Source organism: Schistosoma mansoni (genome assembly GCF_000237925.1).
Source record: "Schistosoma mansoni, WGS project CABG00000000 data, chromosome 3 unplaced supercontig 0105, strain Puerto Rico, whole genome shotgun sequence".
NCBI classification, from domain to species: domain Eukaryota; kingdom Metazoa; phylum Platyhelminthes; class Trematoda; order Strigeidida; family Schistosomatidae; genus Schistosoma; species Schistosoma mansoni.
This window is the reverse complement of record NW_017386009.1, coordinates 1,168,920-1,193,085: the sequence shown is the minus strand read 5'-3', so window position 1 is coordinate 1,193,085 and position 24,166 is coordinate 1,168,920. Positions and strand designations below refer to the sequence as shown.

At 37.6% G+C, this 24,166-nt stretch overlaps 2 protein-coding genes across 2 annotated transcripts in view; both read left to right on the top strand.

Annotated features, from left to right (window-relative positions):
* The window catches only part of Smp_163040 (hypothetical protein), a gene marked incomplete at both ends in the record, with an annotated part of 75,345 nt that overhangs the window by 32,637 nt on the left and 18,542 nt on the right, over nucleotides 1-24,166 (top strand). The window contains 12 exon segments of the mRNA XM_018791317.1: nucleotides 6,300-6,472; nucleotides 7,132-7,290; nucleotides 9,537-9,657; nucleotides 10,325-10,727; nucleotides 12,106-12,197; nucleotides 14,028-14,346; nucleotides 15,042-15,167; nucleotides 19,062-19,171; nucleotides 19,903-20,556; nucleotides 21,220-21,445; nucleotides 22,181-22,255; nucleotides 23,865-24,157. Of these exon segments, the coding sequence (XP_018645529.1) occupies nucleotides 6,300-6,472; nucleotides 7,132-7,290; nucleotides 9,537-9,657; nucleotides 10,325-10,727; nucleotides 12,106-12,197; nucleotides 14,028-14,346; nucleotides 15,042-15,167; nucleotides 19,062-19,171; nucleotides 19,903-20,556; nucleotides 21,220-21,445; nucleotides 22,181-22,255; nucleotides 23,865-24,157 (2,751 nt within the window).
* Nucleotides 2,833-3,310, top strand: Smp_185620 (hypothetical protein; the record flags this gene model as incomplete). Its single annotated transcript, XM_018791318.1, has 1 exon — nucleotides 2,833-3,310. Exon 1 carries the CDS (start codon nucleotides 2,933-2,935, stop codon nucleotides 3,308-3,310), a length of 378 nt encoding a protein of 125 aa, XP_018645530.1. The 5' UTR covers nucleotides 2,833-2,932.

Genomic DNA, 24,166 nt, shown 5'->3' with positions numbered 1-24,166 from the left:
GTGTACGCAAACAGTCAGTCAGTCACAACGTAGAACTTCCTACGTACATACATCAGTTCGAGTTGCCATACCGCATTAACACAGTCAGTCAGTCAGTCAAGTAGAAAGGAATAGTAGGAATTGAAGAAGGAGATTGATTATGAATACAGTGGTCTTGAGTGCTGTTAGAGGTATGAGGGCAGTTATCACTTCCCGGTTGCCCATACCGTGGAAGGGTTCTTCTAGAGGTACCTGAAAAGGAAATTGGGTTAGAAGTGGTCTTAATGACCTGAGAGCGTGACCGCAGTGCCCAAGGGACAACTACTTGAGGTCGGTCACACACGACCTTTTTGTGGGTAGTTTTTGTGTTAGCTCCGTACTTACCGCCGCAGACGGATATCCGTGGGATAAGGCGAGGTGTGCATTTTTAGGGTCGACCTTTTCTAACCCCACCCCTCCTTGTGGGAAGGCAGGATCGCTGTCATGCTGGTTGTCTGAAGGAAACACCTTACTGCTGTCACACTTCTGTACAGTCAGCAGTACGACTTCGCCTTCGGACCTTGGGATTGCTGCTTTTATTCTTACCGCTCTTCAACCGACCTGTCTGGGATGGTAGGACGTTGAGGAACGATTGTTCCAGCCAGTATAGCTCGATTGAATCATCACGATAGGCAAGCCCGACCACCACACAGAGATGCTGTTGTCGATTCAAATCCCATAGTGGTAGAAATAGTAAGAGTATAAACAGTAATCCGAAAGATTAGGGTTTGGAGATGTTATTCGAGGAGTATAATCCAATGAAATAAATTTGGAAAGAGAAAAAAGAGGGACATGAAGAATTCAGAAGATTAGAATTTGGTAGAACACAATGTTGAGTCATTTATATTAGTGGTCACATTAAATTTTGATTGATAGAATTCTGTCAGCATAAAATAGTACTAGACAAACATGACATTGGGCATTACCCAGTGACTGGTTTGTGTAAATATCTCAGGTTTATAAGAGGTCAGTCAGTAATAACGCCTCAAAACGTGAAACTTGGTGACCCGAGTCTAAATCCACCAGGAAGCGTTATTTACTTCAAGATTTCAGGTACATTTCACTGAGAGGTGTGAAGTAGCACGAAACCCAGATCATGCAAAGTTCTTTATCGATCATATTAAAACGACATAACATCAAAACCTTTTAGTATGAAAAGGTTTTATATCAGAAATATGACTCAAATCCTTCTGAGTATACTATAGCCGTTCTTGTCAACTAATGTGTAAAATTTGTAAAAAGATTGATTAGTTTCAATAATGGACAGTACTAGACGTTTTTGGGTTTTGCTTTGAAGCATCACATTTCCGGTCTTTCAATACTGACTTGCGTAGAAACGAACCAGAAGTTGACTAGGAGTAGTTATACGCTGGTATATAACTTCATGAACTTATGAACTGTTGGATTGATCTGTTTCATGCTAGTTGGAGTTTATAAAATAGTCACAAGTCATAGTTAAAGACGTCGTAAGATTATGTGGGTTATGAACGATCCCAATGTCTAAAATATGTGGATTCTTTATATGTATTTAAATATTAGTGTCATTGCCCCCAAATGCCCTGCTACGGCCGAGAGTGGGGAGACTTCGCTCTCCCTCTCGAAATGCTCCCACATGGCCACGCGAATATATAGCCTCTGCCAGAGAAGTCCTACTCACTGCCTTCTCGTGACGGGGGTGTTGTTCACGAAATTGAGAGGACGAAAAGCGAATGTCCGGCGCTTTAACCGGGTTGGTGGACACAGATAGTTCACCTAGGGGAGTTGGAAAACCCTGATTCCAAACCAATAGTGCACATGGGCTCCAGTATCCTGAGGGAACAAATGGCGTATGAACTAATTGTTGGTCACCGGCTACCATGGGACTGCATCTCCTTACGATGCTCCACTGCCTTGTGGGTCAGATCTTTCGGTCGAAGGCTCGGGGTGTGGGCCCCTAAGAAAACCACCTGCTTCAGTCTGAGCACCTGAACAGTATCACAGCCCTCACACAAATCAAATGAGATTTGTGAGGCGCATATTTATCTGGTGCTTCCTTGTACCAGTATTTATGTGTTTAAATAAAAATAATTAGTGTCATCTTGTATTTTACACTCTCCAATTTTAATCATTCTTTTCTAAGTATATTTACCATAACTAATTTTGTGATACCGCTATTTCAATGTATTATACTTTGCATTTTATGAATTTCATTTTCTTTATGTCAGTCAGTCAGACACAAGGTAGAACTTTGTACGTACGTACATCAGTTCGAGTTGCCATACCACATTAGCTCAGAGATACAGTTGTCGATTAAAATCCCATAGTGGTAGAAGTAGTAAGAGTATAAGCATTATGTGAAAGATTAGGGTTTGAAGATGTTATTGAAGGAGTATAATCCAGTGAAATAAATTTGGAAAGATAAAAAGGAAAGGGACATGAAGAATTCAGAAAATTAGAATTTGCGAGAACACAAATAGTGGATGCACCTTCGCCATTGCAAACGATTTTGAGCCATATCATTCAAGGTCTCTAACCATCGATTGCTATCATCTCGTGCATCCCAACCAGGTAGTCTACACCTACCAACATGTCTCAGTCCAATTGACAGTGTAAAATATGGAGAATCCTGGTGGGTAGTCTATGCTCCTCTACGAGGGGTAACAGGCCTAAATACGTAAAATATTTGCAACTTGAGATGATATCTTATGTCAGGTTTTTTATTAACTGATTAACTTACACATACCCTTCATTTACGATTTACCATCAATAGTATGCCCAACTTTTATCATGTAGATACCCTCTTTTCAATATTATTCTCTTATTTGTTTTTCTCTCTGTTTAGTGGGATATTGCTGCATCTTGTCTAATTCTATTCGATGGACTTGTTCATGATTTTTTAAATCGTCTAAATAATGCGACAGCTATTATTACAACTATGATGTCTTCTAGTCATGAAAAAAATGTTGACAATTTAGATGCATTATTCACTACTGTATCTACTTCTACTGGTGTTGTTAGCGGTGATAATAAACAAAATCCTAATGTGGTCAGCGGTCAATCCGTTGATTGGGCATCATATCTATTGAATGTATTGTTTCAAATCGGTAAAGAACAACAGCAGCAACAACCAATTCATGGTCATCATTTACATGCTACATTGCCATCATCAATCAGTTCATTAGAAACAATAATAAGTCAATTGCATTTACCTGTTGGTTGGCCATACACTGATCCAGGCTATCATCTTGCTACTCAATTGTTAACGGATTCATCTTTATTCAGAATGGTAATTAATAATTTACATTTTTCATAATCTTGTCAAGATCAGACGTAACTAATTAATTATCGCCAAAATAAAGTTGGAAGTTATGGCAAAGAATGTAGATTTTGGAAAATAGTGAACCAGAAGTTTTTGCAAACTATCAGTTATCTATCAAAAATCATTTTAAGCAAAGATGGATAGTGGCTAGCAGTGGAATACAGGACGCGCGTTTCGTTCTATTTGGGACTCGTCGGCTGGATATACCTGCATCTCAGAGTTGATTTTCACTCTGGGACTCGAACCCAGTACTGTTGGCTCCAAACACCACCGCGCTATCCACTCAGCTACTGAGTCCTGATAGCCACTTGCTTGTGCAATGGAGTGAAGTTTAAATTCACTTAGTATTGTTTATTTGAATCTTTCCATTGATAGTTAGAATTCCAACTGATCAGTCTTTTATTAGCATATGTGCATACTGCTTATTATGCTTGTGAATTAAGGGTATATCGAGGCAATACGCACAGTATGCACCTATACCAATTAGAGACTGACCAGTTGCAGTCCTAACACATCAATGGGAAGATTCAAACAAACAATACTAAATGAATTAAAAATCTAGAACAACATATATAAGCGAACAATATTGTTTTCGATTAGATCCTCATCAGGCTTTACTCTAATATACAGTAATATTTATATGCATATACGAAATTATTAAACCAATCAAGGCAGTTTATGAGTCAATGATAACAGTGGAATAGATTACATAATCAAAATTAATAATAAGTAGAAAGTACAAATTGATAGTGTAATGACAAGTGTACTAGTTGTGATAAGAATAATAAAAGGCTTGAATCAATGTTACATAATAGGAAAATAGGTCAATGATTAGAAAAATATAGACGATGAGGATCTAATCGAAAACAATATTGTTCGCTTATATATGTTGTTCTAAATCACAATATGGGAATTTTTCGAATTAAAAATCATTTTAAATTATATTTAATAATCCGAAAAATTGGCCAGGTTAAAGGCAAAGTACATAGTTTAATGCATGTCAAATCAAATAGAATAAAATTGTTAATGTTGATATGACTCATATAGAATGTTAACTTAAATCTGTATATATGTAAAGTGAAAATTTGAGATCTGTGATCAGAATATAAATATGGGTCAGATAGGATGACAGAGAGCTATGATAGTGCAATTACAATTCGATCAAGTGGAAGATTAAATTATGTGAAAAATTAGTAAGACGTAATAAGGAGGGATCAATGCGAAGTGAATGAATCATGTCTAAGGGGGATTAATAATGATATTTAACCAATAATAATAAAAATAATAATAATAAAATACAAAGATTTGTGAATAAAGATAAGAGAGACAATTACATTTGACTACGAAAGATCGTAAGTATATAGTCAAATTAGGTCATACAATAGCCAAGATGATTGTTCATTAATTGGCCTTGTGGTTGGCCAAGGGAGAAGTAGGGGTTGGAGATATTTCTTCTGTACACATAGCTCAGGTTTCTTCATTCTGATGGCTACTGCCTCCGCCGTTTGAAGGACTTTAAGCCTGACAAGCTTAGGCAAAAAATTACTGACCCTATAAATAATTGAAAAAGATTGGTTTATACTGGCACTATGACCAGTTTGTACTAAATGGGCCAAAATCGAGCTGTTTACTTTCTTCATCAGACCTTTGCTTAGCCACGCTGGGAGGTGTTCACGAGCACGAAAATGTAGATTCCTAGAACTTCGACCAATATAACTTGCTCCACAGGAGCAGTCGAACTGATAAATACAAAATGAAGTGGTCATTCTAGGAACTTTATCTTTAAGCCTCGGTGTCACCATTGGACGCGTAGAAAACACCAAACGTAGTTCACCTGCGTTGAAAGATTTTTGGATAGATCTGCGTAATCTCTGAGCAAGTATTTCGCCAGCGGCATCCCCCCTGAATTGTAGGCGCATGAACAAGGACTTTTTCTTGACCGTTTGGAATTCGCCTATTTTCACTTTAAAGATCATATATTTAATTATAAATTTTCTGGGATACCCGTTCTCCCTTAGAGCATTATGCAATGTGTTTAGCTCATTGTCAACTACATCCGCCGAACATATAGTGCGTATTCGATAGCTAAGGGTTTTGATTAGGTTTCGTTTGTACTGTAGAGGTACAAAGCTAAGGAAGTGTGTATACTGTCCAGTCCAAGTACTTTTTCTGTTCATGTCTCTTCTTAACGATCCATCAGATCTCTTAGTTAAGAGGACGTCTTAAAAGGCTAATCGGCCATCACTCTCTTCCTCCGATGTAAACTGGATGGCTGGATGCACTTCGTTAAACTGTCTAAGCACATCTTGTTGTGAAATATTATCTTTACACAGGATGAATGTGCCATCCATATATCTGCAGTAAAATTTGAATTCTTGAATAATCTTTTTCAGATGACCGTTCTCTAGTTTAGCTAGAAATATATCAGCTAGTAACAATTTTATTCTATTTGATTTGACATTCCTAAATTTACATGCTTTAAACGATGTACTTTGCCTTTAACCTGGCCAATTTTTCGGATTATTAATTTGGATATATAATTGTAGAACCTCAAGAGAATTTATCGAAAAGAATATTCTTCGTTCAAATATTGGTCTTTTATATTTAATACCTTCGTTTGAATTGTTTTTTTCTGGTTAGCGTTTTTCTTAGCGAGTTAGTTTTTCTATGGGATGGGGTCGCTAACCCTATGCCCAACCCTCCTCCTTTACCCGGGCTTCGGAACGGCAGTAACTCTAGAAGAGCTACAGATGGAGTGTGCGACCTATGCTGCTCCACAAAGGGTAACAGGCGTAAGTAAGTAAATAAGTACCTTCGTTTGAAATCCCAAACGAAACCTGCTATAATATTTCTATTGTAACTAGGTGCTAATTGACTTGAAATTTATTCCATTTGTTTTTCACCAATTAGCCTTGCAAAATTTCACTACTGTAAAGTAAATCACTCACTCTTTTTCAATTTATATCTCTCTTACTCATCGTAGGTTACGGGTCTTTTAGAAGTAGGCCTACATAGACATTTGGAATTTCCTATACCTAATGGTCCACCAGTTTCAATGACTCGTGCAACATATGCTGGTCTTAGTTTAATACGTCGACTATTGGCTAGTGAAGATATTTTAGTAACATTTGTTCGACGTATAGCAACGAATATTCAGTAAGTTCATCTGTAATACTTTAGAATAATATTCTGTTCTAAAATATTTTATTTATTTATTTAAACACATAAATACTGGTACAAGGAAGCACCAGATACATATGCGCCTCACAAATCTCATTTGATTTGTGTGAAGGCTGTGATACTGCCCAGTTGCCCAAACTGTAACAGGTGGTTTTCTTAGGAGGCCACACAAGGAGCCTTTGACCTAAAGGTCTGATCTACAAGGCAGTGAAGCATCGTAAGGAGATGCAGTCCCATGGTAGCCGGTGACCAACAATTAGTTCATACGCCATTTGTTCCCTCAGGATACTGGAGCCCATGTGCACTATTGGTTTGGAATCAGGGTTTTCCAACTCCCCTAGGTGAACTATCTGTGTCCACCAACCCGGTTAAAGCGCCGGACATTCGCTTTTCGTCCTCTCAATTTCGTGAACAACACCCCCGTCACGAGAAGGCAGTGAGTAGGACTTCTCTGGCAGAGGCTATATATTCGCGTGGCCATGTGGGAGCATTTCGAGAGGGAGAGCGAAGTCTCCCCACTCTCGGCCGTACCAGGGCATTTGGGGGCGTTCTAAAATATAATTTCTATGATAATTTTATTACATCATACTGTAACATACCTTATCATAATAATTATTTCTCGTTTTTTTTGGTAGACCGCGGATTGGATCTGTACATTCATCGTCGAATATATCTATTCCATTACCAAATGTTCCTTCATTTGGTCTTACTATACTTCCTGTATATGTTTCACGTTTATTAATGTCGACTAATATAGGATCTGGAAGAGCAGATCTTATTCCAATGTTATTAAAGTAAGTGGTTATTTATTTAGATAATAAGAAGACATGTATAGCCTTCTTGTTTTGTAGAATCGATGATATAAAGTCATTAAATGATCAGTTTTATTTTGTGTTGTTCTTTTTTAATAATAATGCAGCAAAAAACAGAATCCTAATTAAATCTCATACATGACAGATTTACATTCCTTCATTCGTTCTCTTTTAGTTGTTTTCCAACACACTCCTAAATAATTTGCTACTTTTAGTCTTATTGTTGTCCATCCGACCTCCTTGGCACTTTAGTATCTTAAAAAAACATGTTTTATCTAATACAGCCCGATTGAGTCGTGAGGAGAAGTAAGTTCGATCACGACCTCTTGGTAGCAACTAACTACCGACATAGTCTTCGCTGATATGCCACCTGGCGTCCTCCCTGTTTATCTCAAGCCTAGACTTAGATTGATCACATCGCGATCAGCTACCGCTGGTGTGGTTGTGCGAAAGACTGTCGCTCTTTTTGGAGTACCTATGTGGACTCTGATCATGCCCCTGTTTGCGCTAATCCCACCTTACGTTTCAGTGGCCAACACATTCATCGTCCTAAACGGATTGATGTCAGTAAAGTGGTTGCATCGTCTGTTGCAACTAAATATCAAACGGAATTACGTTCAACGTTAGCTATCAACCCACCGAAAAGTATAGATGATCATCGGCTGCAATTGCATGACGCCATGAAAATGGCGATTAAAGTTGCTTTCAACTTCGCGAGACACCCCTCTTATAAGCACTGTGTTTCTTCAGGCTCCTTGCAATTCATCGAGATCCGTCGGTCTACTCCAGGTGACTGTGAGTTTGACCACAAATGACGACTGTTACGTAATGAGGTTGGGCAAAACTTGCGTAAGGACCGGGAAGCCTGGTGGTGGGAGCGTGCCAATAAGTTGTAAGCAGCAGCTGCATCTGGTAACTACCGGAAGCTCTTTTAACTCATCCGAGCCACTGGGAGCAAGAAGTATTGTGTTAGTAAAGTGACCTGGAAAGATGACGGTATGTCAATCAATATCATATACCAACGTCTTGAACTATGGGCAGAGGTTTTCGAGAAGCAGTTCAACTGGTTAAGGAACTGACTACGTTGTTTACAAAGGTTTGGGAATTAGAGAGTGTTCCAACATCATGGAATGGGTCTATAATCGTCCCTATCTTTAAAAAGGGTCTACGTTGTTCCTGTAACAACTATTGGGCGATAAGTCTACTTCCGATTGCGTCCAAGCTATTGGCTTTTGTCATACTTTGTAGATTATTCAAAACCCAAGAAAGATTGATTCGTGAGTGGCAGGTTGGATTTCGTTCAGGTCGAGGTTGTATTGATCAAATCTTCACCCTCCTCCAGATGTTAGAACACCGTCATACTTATCGCAGGCCAACAATCGTAGTGTTTCTTGACATTAGAGCTGCCTTTGATTCCTTGGACAGGACGGTTCTCTGGGATTGTCTATTGAAGAAGGATGTGCCTGAGAAGTTTATAAGCATCTTAAAGGTCCTGTATACAAACACCTCAGGTAGAGTGAGGGCATACAACCACCTTTCTCCATCGTTCCATTCAAGCAGTGGGGTTGTGCGGGGTTGCCCAATCTCACCATTCCTCTTCAACTTTGCCATCAATGACATTCTGGAAACAGCTCTGATGGATGTAAGTAGTGGCGGTGTGGATCTGTAGACTGGAGAAAGACTTCTCGACCTTGAGTATGCGGATGATATTGTTTTACTGTGCGATAATGCCCAAGGCATGCAATCCGCACTTAATCAGTTGGCAATCAGTGTCCATAGGTACGGTATGCGCTTTGCACCTTCGAAGTGCAAAGTACTTCTACAAGACTGGCAGGATTCTAATCCTGTACTCGCCCTGGGTGGTGGGCAGATTGAAATAGTTGAGTAGTTCCTGTATCTCGGTAGGTACATAAGTGCTGGTGGTGGCGTGAGTGATCAGATCAATTCACGTTCTCATTATTATTGTGTTATGCTTATATATCTGGTACTCCTTTGTACCAATATTTATGTGTTCAAATAAATAAATAAAATAATCGGGAATTGAATCCAAGATCATACCTTTAGACCAGTAAGCAACTAAGACATAACAGTTATTTCGTGCACCATTGTTTTGAATAGTTTGTGCTAGAAATGACCTTCAAACTATCTTCTACATACTTGGTTTTATGATATTATTTCTTTTCTAAGTACTAATTTGTAAATTTTCCCTTTTCATTGATTCAATTTAGATATTGTTTACTAGCAGACTATCTACCGGATCATACATCATGTGCTGTTAGTATTCTTGGTTATTTAGCTTCATCAATACAACCACACTCAGATTTGTTAGCATTACTTACAGCTGATGAAGTAAGATTTATTTTCAGTTACCATATATATATATATTTATTTATTTAAACACATAAATATTCGTACAAGGAAGCACCAGATAAATATGCGCCTCACAAATCTCATTTGGTTTGTGTGAGGGCTGTGATACTGTTCAGGTGCTCAGACTGAAGCAGGTGGTTTTCTTAGGAGGCCACACCCCGAGCCTTTGACGTGAAGGTCTAGTCCACAAGGCAGTAAAGCATCGTGAGGAGATGCAGTCCCATGGTAGCCGGTGACCAACTATTGATTCATATGCCATTTGTTTCCTCAGGATACTGGAGCCAGCCCATGTGCACCATTGGTTTGGAATCAGGGTTTTCCAACTCCCCTAGGTGGATTCATTGTGTCCACCTACCCGGTTAATGCGCCAGGCATTCGCTTTTCGTCCTCTCAATTTCGTGAACAACACCCCCGTCACGAGAAGGCAGTGAGTAGGACTTCTCTGGCAGAGGCTATATATTCGCGTGGCCATGTGAGAGCATTTGGAGAGGGAAAGCGGACTCTCCCCACTCTCGGCCGTACCAGGGCATTTTGGGGGCTACCATATATATGCATACATTTAATGTTGAAAGTTCATTTAATTTAGATCTACCGATCGATCGAACATGTTTTTTCATTGGTACCTATTTTATTTTTATTTAACTAGACTACACGTAATCAATTACTTGGTGCTTTTACATATTTAATCAAATGGCCAATGAATGTAGATATTAATTCAAATTTAATTCCAATGGATAATAATTTAGATAATGAAGGTCATTTTGCATTTACTGATGAATGGCTCTACGGTGATAATGATAATAATGAATTATGTTTACATAGTGTTGGCACATTTTCATCTAGATTACCATCACCAGTAATCAATGCTGCTCGTTACGATGCTGCATTTCCATTACAAACAAATAATTGGTATTTTCCTAGTCGAATATGGGAACGTTGTGCTTCATATCTGAATACATATTTTTCTGAATGGACTGATATGAGAATTACTCATAATCGAATGAATAATAATGATTATTATATTCAGGCATTTGGTGATTGGTTCTATCGTAAGTTATTTACATATTAAACTGGTTTTATTTTCATTATGGGTATTAGGTAATGATGGTAAATCAGTTGATGAGGTTGTAAATCTTCCTCGACTGAGATGGTTGAGCTACGTGTTGTTACGTATGCCTGAACACCGATTACTACGATGCGCAATCCTGAATAGTGTTGCAGACGAATGGATGAGAGAGGGGGGTGGGCATCCCAAAACGTGGTATCAGTCCTTGAAGTTACAAACTTGTAGTCTGAGCTATGTTGGTAGATGCAGACTACTTGGCTGGGGTTCCTGTGACTATCGCAACCAATGGTTGGATACTCTGTGTGACATGGCTGAGAATCGATCCCAGTGGTGTAGGTGTATACACTCTTTGTCTGCCCTTAAACCGTGAGATTAAAATCACTTTTCACCTTTCCTTCTATGAACCAATTCCTTCTCCCTTTGTTATATCTTTATATGAAACGTTTTTCTACTACTATTGAATTAACTACTTTTAAGAATTTGGTGTTCATCATGTTGTGCTAACGAGGTATGGCAACTTGGACCAATGCATATATGTGCCTGGTCCTACGTTGTAGTTGACTGACTGGCTGGACCAACATTGACTGGTAATACGCACTCAATGATATGAAGGTATCACACTTCCCAACTGACTTGAAGGTCCCTAACTCACATCACTACGATTGATATATATATATATATATATATATGCGCACTCGGTCAGTCAGTCATAACCAACTTACAGCCTTGTACAAATGTGTGGTAGTCCAAATCGCCACACCATATTAGCACCATGTGATAAAACTAACTGGATGTATAGTAAGAGTAGAAACAATTTTGGTATCGGCGATAGCGAGCAACACAAAGCATTAAGAAAACAGTTTCAACATAAAGAATTAATATACAAAATAAAAGCTGTTAAACAATTTTAAAATTCAGGATCTAGAAATAGGCAAAGGTTGAGTGTATCTGCACCATTTTAACCTACTTTAAGTCATCTCACCATACGTCTCCAACACAGCTATCATACTGAACCGTAACTGGTTAGTTTATGTGTACTATATCCTAAGTTTGGGTTTGGCCACCCTCCTTGCTCACTCCTCAAGACGTGTTCTTAACTCCTGACGATTTTCAATGTCTACTTAACTGACATCAGTCAATGACAAATCAATGTGTTACACATTATGTACTGTGTAAAATTATTGCCCATTTTAGTTAACCAATTATGAGTTTCATTGTTGAGTTTACTGCTTATTTAGCTTTTATTGTGCATTATTCTACCACTATATTTTTCTTTTCGTTTCTTCATTTGGGGAATACAGAAGTCACTGTAAATACTTATTCCATACCAATATCTATATCGTTTCTTCAAATATTATTAGCTGTAATGGAACATCCCGCTCCTAACTTAGCTCATTGGTTGTGTGGTTTTTGTGTTGACAATTGCAAAGCTATTAGTCGATCAAATTTACAGGTAATAATCCACTTCTTTGAACATTATTGGTTATTTTTTAAATCAATATCGGGTTTTTGTGGAGATTATCAAATTTCCATAGACCTTATATCACAACCTGATCTTAGACCAACATTGAAAACCTGAAAGCACTAAATGTTCGTTTCGTCCTAATATGGGACGCCTCAACAGTCTATATCCACGACTCCACTCGAGAATCGGACTCGGGACCTCTAGATCACTGACTTGGCATCCAAAGGTGTTATTGTTTAATTTCAATCAATCCACGACATCGCGCGACCATCTCTCATTGTCGTCGGTGAATAACTCTCTCACACTCGGTATGGTAGAACTCCACCGGTCACTCTCTGTGGCAGTCTAAGATCAGCTGGTGATACAAAACCTGTGAAAATTGTTTTTGTCGTGTATTTTTGAACGGTCGCAAGTAGTTGACCGTGGCATTTCTCATCAAGGAGCATCCGCATTTTTAAGAAAACCGATCTTCCTGGCATGATTCGAACTAGCCTCAGTCAACTTTCTTACACTGCAAATGATGCAAGTAGGTGAAACCTATATAACCCTACTAAATCCATGTCAAGATTTCGTTAGACACCAACCCATTAGGATTGGTAAGACTTCTAATAGAAGTGAAATGAACAGAACACTCAACTACTTCACACTCTACGATCAACCTAGGCATTGTCATAAATGTGTTTCTTAGCATCTACAGAGTGAGAAGTGCATTCCGAACATGCTGGCATTGTCACTTGCGTTATGTCAATGTCTTTTTCTAAACAAAACTAGGTTATTTGGAAGTTTTCAGTAATTAAATCACTCACTACGAGATCAATCTTGTGGTACTTTTGTGACTGTAGTTAAGTTGATATTGATATTATTTATCAAATAATTTTGATTCATTTGAAATCATATTGTGTCTATCATTCTGTGTGATCCATACAGTTAACTAGTCGGTTAGTTCACTTTTAAAACATGTAGTACAACAGTAATTTGCGGGATGCACTACCTTCTCATCATAACCTCATTATGGGTGTTTTCCACGTTTGGTTTACTGCTTTTCTCCGCACTGAATCAAACTGTGATAAACTATTTTAATTTCTATCGATGCTTGCCTATATGAAGTCCTACACTGTTTTGTACTGTTTAATGCTATGATTGTATGTTGTAATATTAGTGACGCATTCGAATCTCGACTGTTCAGTTTCTGATATAAACTTCCCTTCCCCCTCGAATGATCATTATAACTGGCTCTCATATACTTACAAACGGTGTCTTAGAGACAAGTACTTAGCTATATACACTTAGTAAATAAATTTGATAATAATAATAGTGGTCATTACTTCTAGTTGAAAAGTGATTATAATCAGAACGGTTTTTTAGTGGAGATTTAGTATTTGCATAGTTGAAAGCATAAGTCAATTGAAGCTAGACCACCAAGGAAAACCTTGAAGCACTGGACAGCTGTTTCGTCCTATTGTGGGACTCCTCAGCAGTGCTCGTCCACGACCTGGGTCCTGGGTTCGAATCTCGTGGGGCGAGGTCGTGGATACATGCTGCTGAGGAGTTCCATAATAAGATGAAACGGTCGTCCAATGCTTCTAGGTTTTCCATGGTGATCTAGTTTCAATTGATTCATGCTTTTAACTATGAAAAGAGATTGTAGGATATTTGTTAAAAATAACATATTCAACCTTCTTATCAGCGGAAATAAACTTCATCCATAGCTTTGTAGTTAATAATTTGTAAGTTTTGTAACCTAATGTTTTAAGGAAACAAAGAATATACCTTTTTTAAAATGAGTTAAACTGTCTCGTTAAACAATTTTTTTTCTAGGATGCCGGTATAGCTGACCAACAACGAACATGTTTACATAGTATGCTTGATATGATAGATAGTACTACACATTGGCTACAGTCTATAACAACATTACCTTTTGAATTCTCATGTACATTACAATGGAATTTGGCATTAATTTGGCAAATTTTATATAAATTAGGATCGAATCCATTAACATCGGAACCTTTGTTACGTTTTCTTCGTGGTAATCATGATTTATTAGCTAAATATTTACATTCTGATCTTTGTCAACCTTTACTGTCATCAAGTCTTGATGGAAATGTATGTGAAAATTTCACGGATCGACAAAAAGCAGGTTAGTTTGTTTTTGATATTCAAATACGTTGGTACGCTTGGAATTTTGTTATTTATTTAAGCTTATAAATATTGGGACAAGGAAACACCAGATAAATATGCGCCGCACAAATCTCATTCGATTTGTGTGAGGGCTGTGATACTGCGCAGGTGCCCGAACTGAAGCAGGTGGTTTTCTTGGGGGACCACACCCCGAGCCTTTGACCTGAAGGTTTAATCCACAAGGCAGTTGAGCATCGTGAGGAGATGCAGTCCCATGATTGCTGGTGATCGACGATTCATTCGTACGCCATTTGTTCCCTCAGGATTCTGGAGCCCTTATGCACCATTGGTTTTGAATCAGGGTTTTCCAACTCCCCTAGGTGAACTATCTGTGTCCACCAACCCGGTTAAAGCACCGGACATTCGCTTTTCGTCCTCTCAATTTCGTAAACAACAGTAATGCCACTAGAAGGCTATGAGTAGGACTTCTCTTGCAGGGGCTATATGAGAGCATTTGGAGAAGGAGAGCGGACTCTCCCCACTCTGCATTGTAAATACCATGTTAGTTCTTTATTTGAATAGTGTTTATTAACACCATTATTTACGTTGTTCCCTTTAAGTTTAGTAAATGTATAAACATTTGCATCAACTTTCTGTCGACCTTTATCACATCATCAAACTAATCTAGTCATAACCCTTTTTTTCATATTTCAGTTATTGAAGCTTTATCATTAAATCGTAAAAACTGGATCCTTCGTTTATACGCCATTGAAATACGTGTATGTGCTATGGCTAATCAACGTTCTTATGTAACGAGATTATTGAAATTATTCCTTGGTGGTAAGACCTTTATTTGAATTTATAAATAGATGATGACTATTTTTCCTATTGTTTTTCTTCATTTCAAGAATCTTTCAACAATTGAATTTTTTTCGGTTGGATCATTGAATAAGTTGACCATGCATACCTATTTCATGGAGCTGTAAACTACCCTGTAACAATCCCAACCTTAGTAGTTAAGGCGTTCAACTTTCAGTCATCAAGTCTCAAGTTCAAAACCTCTTCCATCTGATTTGCTTTAAGCAAGTGGACAGTATCATTATCCTTGTCACTTAGAATGTGGTTCATACCCAAGTGCTTGGTAAATGAGTTATTCGAAAAAAAATATTGTAAAAAACACAATTTAGTAACTATATACTGCTCTGTTAATAGAACTAAAAATAATATCTTGTATAAAATAAATCTATCAAGATAATTAAACCCTTACTTACTTACGCCTGTTACTCCCAATGGAGCATAGGACGCCGACCAGCATTCTCATACTCACTCAATCTGTCCTGGACCTTCCTTTCTAGTTCTATCCAACTTTTGTTCATTCTTCTCATGTCTATCTCCATTTCTCGGCGTAATGTGTTCTTTGGTCTTCCTCTTCTCCTTTGACCTTCAGGATTCCATGTAAGGGCTTGTCTTGTGACGCAATTGGGTGATTTCCTCAAAGTGTGCCCAATCCACTTCCGGCGCTTCTTCCTGATTTCTTCCTCCACTGGATGGAATCTGGTTTGTTGTCTCCCATAGTAACTTGTTGCTGATATTGTTTGGCCAATTAAACCCACTATTTATTATTTTGCCACAACATGTATAAAGTTTATAACATGTATGTAGACGTGTTAATTCTAACTACAAAATTCAATTTAAATTCACCTTATACTTCGAATCCGGAAGGTGATTAAAATAAGATTCAATTCAATACAATTCAATACACTCTTTATCTTCCCTTAAACCTTGAGACTAAAATTGCTTCATATCTCCCTTCCTATACTATATCCTTATATACAACCTATAATTTATATACTACTACCAACACTAAATTAACTACTATGAATCCGGTGTTGATCTTGTTGTGCTAACGAGGTATGGCAACTTGGACCGATGCATATATGTGCCTGGTCCTACGTTGTAGCTGACTGACTTAAAACTCGTCATTACCATAATTTTTGTTCATGATTGTTTTAATTAGTATAAAGATGAATTTCTTTATAAAATTTGAAATAATCTTTATTATTTAAACACATGAATATATTGGTACAATGGGGCACCTGATACATATGCGCCACACAAATCTCATTTGATTAGTGTGACAGCTGTGATACTGCTCAGGTGCCCAAACCGAAGCAGGTGGTTATCTTCGGGGGGGGGCATACCCAGAGCCTTTGACCTAAAGGTCTAGTCCACAGGGCAGTGGAGCATCGTGAGGAGATGCAGTCCCATGGTAGTCGGTGACCAACGATAATTTCATACGCCATTTGTTCTCTCAGGATACTGGAGCCAGTCCATGTGCACCATTGGTTTGGAATCAGGGTTTTCCAACTTCTCTGGTTGGACTCACCGTGCCCACCAACCCGGTTAGTGAGCCGGACATTCGCTTTTCGTCCTCTCAATTTCGTAAACAACAGCCCTGCTACGAGAAGTAAGTAAGTAGGACTCTACTGGCAGAGGCTATATACGCGTTGCCATGTGAGAGCATTTCGAGAGGGTGAGCGGACTCTTTCCACTCTCGACCGTACCAGAGCATTTGGGGGCAATTTCAAAAGGCCATCTGAAAGTAGCGGATGTATCACGCCTCAGGAGAGTGGGCATGAGATGCCCTGTCCGACCTTGTGCAGGGGACTGCCAACCATCTCTCCTTTTTTGATGCACTATTATTTAAACAAGTTGAACATGTTAAAATAATGATTATTATTTATTTTTTACTTATTTTCCTTTTTCAGATCTCCTATTTGATAATTCTCTTTTGTCTTTTAATCAATCACAAGAATGTAAGCAATGAATTTTTTAAACATTGTAGTTTTTTACATAATAATAATAATAATAATAATAATAATGTAGTTGAGATCATGAGTCAATTGAAGCTAGACCACCATGGAAAACCTGGAAGCACTGGACGGCTATTTCGTCCTATTTTGGAACTCCTCAGCAGTGCGCATCCTCGATCCCGCCTTGTGGGATTTAAATCCAGGACCTATCAGTCTCGCACGCGAGCACATAATCTCTAGACCACGGAGCTGGCCGGCATCCAATGGTGTTAATGTCTAACTTCAACCAATCCACGAAGTTGCGCAACCATTCACCAATAATAATAATGATAATAATAATAATATGCGATCATGTTTTTCAAAGTCCGATGTCACAGAGATAAAAAAAACCTGACTATCTTAGACTAAAAAGTTGGAGTTTTGTTCTCCGAGCTGGATGGTTTGGTCGTGGAGCTTTCACCGTTCTTCTGAACGATATCATCAGCACAAACTTCGGGTAAAAGTGAAGTGTTTGAATTTCTCCATATATGGTTTATAGCTTGTCCTGTACACCTCGATGTTGATTGGTTCTTGTTGACCTTAAATCTGCCATTGTTTTCTTCGAGGCGTACAGGACAAGCTGTGAACCACATGTGGAGAAATTCGAAAACTTCACTTCTAGCTGAAGTCTGTTATGCTGATGTCATTCAGAAGAACGGTTTTAGCTCCACGACCAAACCTTCTAGCTCAGAGAACAAAACCCCATCAAAATCATCCACCTGAGCTATAAATCTTCGCCATCTCAAAGGTTGTCATGGAATCTTATTTTAATTTTTCTATTTGTACTACTGCAGTCGATATTAGTAGGCTAAAACAAACGACAACAAATGCTGTGCACATGGGAATGGCAAAAATGATATATTATTCAATGCAAAACTACAACTGGACATCTACAGCAGACTAAAATCAAATGATGAATGGATAAGTCATTTTATTCTGAATACATTCAAGTTATTTGATCTAGTATCTTTCAAATGTTTGTAACCATTAAATGATTTAAACGATGTATATTGTAGGAGTAGTAAGTTATTGAATATGGTTTTGAATCTTCATCAACCCCAATGACTGTAATATATGTTATGGATCCATAACCATCTCTTATGCAAATATACAATTATGGTTAGCTGTTATAGAAGATCAGATGAATGCTTGGTTGACCAAATAAAGAAACGATATGAGTTCATGAATTTATTGACCAATTGTTAACTATCAGTATAGGGTTGTGGAGATTGTTGAGTTTAAATTGATACCATGAATAGATGAATGTTAGCTCACGATTGAAAATCTGGCACCATTGGATGTCTTTTTCACCTTAGTATGGGACTGGTGAGCAGTGTGCATCTGAGATCTGGCCTCGCGGGATTCGAAGTTTGTCGCGCAATTTCGTGGATTGATTGAGGTTAGACATTAACACCGTTGGATGTCGGCCGATTCAGTGGTCTTGAGATTAAGCGATTTGGCGCGAGACTGGTAGATCCTGGGTTCGAGTCCCGCGAGTGGGCGATCGTGGATGCGCACTGCTGAGGAGTCCCACAACAGGGCGAAACGGCCGTCCAGCGCTTCCAGGTTTTCCAGCTTCAATTGACTCATGATCTTAACTATATAAAATTACTAAAATCTCCACAAAACCCCCTTCTGATGAGTAATTTTTATTAAGTTTACCTTATGAGATATAAATACCTTTAACTGCTAATATATTGTTACTATCTTTCCTTTTTTTCGATTTTCGTTTACTGATCTCTCATCATTCTTCAAACAGATCAGATAGGCAACCATCATTGTTACATATATGTTTATGTTTTTCGAATACTTTCCTTATTCAATTCTGCATACCTAGTCCACATTTGATGTCTTTTTGTTTCACCTTTCTTTCTATTATCAGCTCCTTCTGTTCTTGTGAACTTTTTGCAAATTCTAAACACATCCAATGAACTTGTCAATGATTGTAATCCATTCGAATCGAAATTGTTCAATTCAAATGTTCTGCACGAAGTAAGTAATCTATTTCATAAACGAACGTTGATTTACTACGCTCAAAGTTCGAAAACGAACAATTTTTTTATCTGATATTACGCTAGAAGCTCAGTACAAATGCCTGGGAACATGTCTGTAAACCTTGAGAAATAACTACTTGAGGCCAACTAAACATAGTCCTTGTGTTGTCAGTCTTTGATTTGTTAGTTTCATATTTTTCAGGCATTATTGTTGTCAATGCAATTCTTTTGACAAGTTAAGGTTTTGCTAATTCTAGGGTCAACCTTTCCCTAATCCTTTCCTTCTGTTATAAGAATTCGGCTTTACTGAAGATTTTATTTGTCTGGAACAAATATATTTCTGTCGTCATACCTTATTAGAGTTCATTGTACAACTTTGCATTCTGATCCTAGGTTGTTACTTTCAGTACTTGTCATTCTCCATCTGACCTGTCTGGGATGATGGAATCTTCAAGAAACGAATGTTTTGGCCAATATGACTCATTTACATCATGTTAGGCAACCCTAACCACTAAATGAAGATATAAGATTACTGATTGAAATATTCAACTGTCAACTGCTGGATCATCATGCTGATTTAGACGTATTATTAGTAGTTATCATATAACTAAACTGACTGTAAATACCTGTGTTTGTTTATTTCAATGTCGAGCTCACATCCCACCCCCAATTTTTTTTTCATTGTTTCTGTTTTTATTCCCCAACTACTTCTCTCTTTTTCTATTCCAGTTATTGAAAAAATCATCTATCAATTGTCCTTTATTAAGCTCAGATTCCAATGCAACAAAAGTATTATCAACTATGATACATTTCAAAATATTCCTTATGAATTTATTCATGAAGTTAATCAGTACACGTAATGATCTAGATAGTTATTCTAATGAAGATCTGAACAAACTGATTACATTAACATTTGATCAAGTATTCGATATTAATCGATCAGCTTATCATCTATCAATCTTAGAAGTATTCAACACATCTTATTTATCATCATCCTCATCTACAACAACAGTATCTGCATTAATAAAACAAATCTCTGACCTACGTGAATGGATAGATCATCGAAATATACATAATCTTCATTTGTATGCTGGTAAACAAGTAGCTATTGAAGCATGGAGACAAGCAGTTGAGATTAGTTTAGGTTTAATGACAAATCAAGGACAATATGATAGTGGCAATAATAATAATACAGTACAAAGATCTTCAAATCAACCAATGATATCTGTACCAAGTTATCTATATTCGGAATTAATCAGTTTATTACGTAATGATGGTGATGGTGATATCGGTATTGGATCAAATAATATGTCACAATATAAATTTAAACTTCGTCCAGTTCCAGTTCTTTGTTTAGATGTGCTTATTCTGTTATTATCTCAGGTAAGAGTGATGTTTTACCTTCTTAAGCTTTGTAAATGTATTATTATTTAAACACATAAATATTGGGACAAGTAAGCACCAGATACACATCCGCCGCACAAATGTCATTCGATTTGCGTGAGGGCTGTGATACTGCCCGGGTGCCCAAACCGAAGCGGGTGGTATTCTTAGGGAGCCACTCCCAGAGCTTTTGACCTAAAGGTCTAGTCCACAAGGCAGTAGAGCATCGTCAGGAGATGCAGTCCCATGTAGCCGGTGACCAACCATTGATTCATACACCATTTCTTTCCTCAGGATACTGGAGCCCATGTGCACCATTGGTTTGGAATCAGGGTTTTCCAACTCCCCTAGGTGAACTATCCGTCTCCACCAACCCGGTTAAAGCACCGGACATTCGCTTTTCGTCCTCTCGATTTTGTAAACAACAATAATGCCACGAGAAGGCATTGAGTAGGACTTGTGTGGCAGAGGCTATATACGCGTGGCCGTGTGAGAGCATTTGGAGAGGGAGTGGACTCTCTTCACTCTCGACCTTACCAGGGCATTTGGGGGTTGATATAAGTAGTGAATAATTGTGTTTAATAGTAGTTTACGTATTATAACCTTTTTATGACACTATATTTTCCTGTTTACTATTTGTTTCCTGCTGCAATGCCCTGTTAGATTTGTTCTGTGAAAGAAGTTCCACAAACTATTCGTCTATTAGCCAGTGGTACTAGTTTGACGCTATGTTCATTTTTTCATTGTCAATCATCATATGTTAACGCATCCAAGTCAAATATTTCAGAAATGCCAACAAGTGGATTGGATAAATGTGTCTATAATAAACATTGGTCTCCTTTACTTATATCAGTGATGGAATTATTAGTTAAGTCAATCGTTAGAACTAGTAAGTTTTTTCTCTTTTGATGTGTATTGGTTTCACTGTATTTATCATTATGGATTCGTTATGTTGCTTTTTGATGTAATTTCATATGTACATGGGATGAATTCAAAGTCATATACGATCACCACAGTGCTGTTTTGAAATGTACAAACAATTGAAGACAGATAACTCCGTCTGTAATGAAATGTTGTTAGCACATTCTCTTACAATTTAAAACAGCGCTATTAGTTTTAATTGGAAAATCGTAATAGTTATATCTTCGTTGCATCCTAGTTTGTTGGGCAGTTTGATGTTTCCAGCGAACACATACATTATAATGGTATTATTAAATTCATTACAGTGATTACCCTTTGACTCTACATTCCTTGTTTAGTGCTGCACTAAACGCTGTTTAGATGTTAGCTGATTGAAAGTAATCAGTAAGAAACTTCTCAGTGGCAGTTATAACGTATGATATTTACGCTATCTGATGGCTAAACCTCTCACTAAAAAGAGCATCGCAGTAATGTTTTACATATTAGTTTCAAGAGTTGTTAACTGTCCTCCCCCCCACAATCTGACCTCAGGGATCTCACCTAAGATTCCCATTTTTGATGCACATGCATGGTAACTTCAAACGCTAAATTCTAGTCTAGTTATTTTCATATTTCCATTTACACCTTATGTTTGATTTTTTTTAGCCTGATTGTTAATTTATGTTTCCTCTTTCTTTTATGTGCTTGTCACCTGTTCATTTAGAAACTTCAACACAACGTATGCGTGCCAATTATTATGGAAGTTTATGCTATGTGATACGTTTCTGTCGAGATCTTGGTAAGTGAAGAGTAATGTCTTTTTTTTCTCTCTCTTCATATATATATAAGGATTGAGAGACAAACTATTCGTTACAAACCTCCCTTCCTCCGGCTACAACTCAATCGAGAGATATGTTTCTAGCTATATTTTACATGATGGATTAGCTAGATCTAAGTAATGACATTTTTTGCAGTTGTTGTTCTTCGGTTGATTAACTGTCATTGGTCAGTTAAATGATAAAGTACTTGCCTTCGCCATTTCATTGCATATTCATCAGTGCATCCTTTACTTTTAAGAATACTATGTCTAATGTTCTACATGAAAATTTCACGATCTAGTTATGAAAAATAGCCTGTTATGTTTTGAAAAAGCTCAAACACAATCTATACGCAATTCTGCTTATCATTCAGTGTTGATCTTTGGCATGCGACAGACAGAACTTTCAGTTCTTCTCAATAATGTATAAATTTATCTCCTACATATAATGAAGGCTATAGGATTTCGAGTCAACAACCCTAATTTATTGTATAAAATGAAGTCTTTTGTGTGTCTATTCATTCTTAGGTTAAAGAAAACAGATAATGTTACTAAATCTCCCTACACATTGCTTTGTTTTTCTTTCCTCATCTTTGACCTACTCTTCCTGTGTTGATAGATTTATCCATATTGTCAGGTTGTTTATTAGATGTTCGGTTCCTATTATACTTATCAGTTTAAGATTTCTGCTTATTTATGTTCAGTTATGTAATCCTTACCCTAAATGAGAACACACATGAAGACAACCGATCATGTAGTTAGCACAAATTACAAAGTTGCTTGATAAATCAGAAAGGCCATACTCTGATACTTCCTTTGCAGAATGTTCATTAACTGTCTCAGGCTTCATTGTTCATGGATTAACACAATAATTGCTTTCTGTTACTGTTCTTCCCTTCTCAATCTTCTGCTGTCAGATATTCTATTTTTGTCCTACGATATATACTACTTATGTCGATATATAAGTAGCCCACACCACAATATGTTAATTATTTCTAATTCCGTCTTTTTGATTATTTATTTATTTCAACACATAAATATTGGTACAAAGGGGCACCGAATACATATGCGCCACACAAATCTCATTTGATTTGTGTGAGGGCTGTGATACTGCCAAGATGCCCAGACTGAAGCAGGTGGTTTTCTTAGGGGGCCACACGGAGCCTTTGACCTAATGCTCTGATCCACAAGGCAGTGTAGCATCGTGAAGAGATGCAGTCCCATGGTAACAGGTGACCAACGATTGATTCATACACCATTTCTTTCCTCAGGATACTGGGGCTCATGTACACCATTGGTTTGAAATGAGGGTTTTCCAACTCCTCTAGATGAACTTTTCGTGTCCACCAACCCGGTTAAAGCTCCGGACATTCGCTTTTCGTCCTCTCAATTTCGTAAACAACAGTAGTGCCACAAGAAGGCAGTGAGAAGGACTTGTGTGGCAGAGGCTATATGAGAGCATTTGGAGAGGGAGAGCGGACTCTCCCCGCTTTCGGTTGTACCAGGGCATTTGGGGGCTCTTTTTTGATTAAATTAGTATTGAATACTTTGTATTGTTGATTAATGATGAAATGTTCACTCCTTCTATTAGGTCAATCATTAAAAGACGATAAAGTATCGTTAACTGATTTCAATTCTTTAATGGAATGCTTCTCTATATTCAATTATTCAACTACTAATACTAATACCAATTTGAATACAATTCATTCAAATGCATTAAACTCTTCTGATTTAAATCAATTACATTCTACATTAATTACTGATATAATTCATGGACATACAATGATTCAATTAGCTGCAATGAGTTTATTAGAATTGTTAATCTCATTTGATCGTTGCTCCCAACAACTAATTACATATCTTGACAATCAAGGAACTATTCAGGTTAGGTTT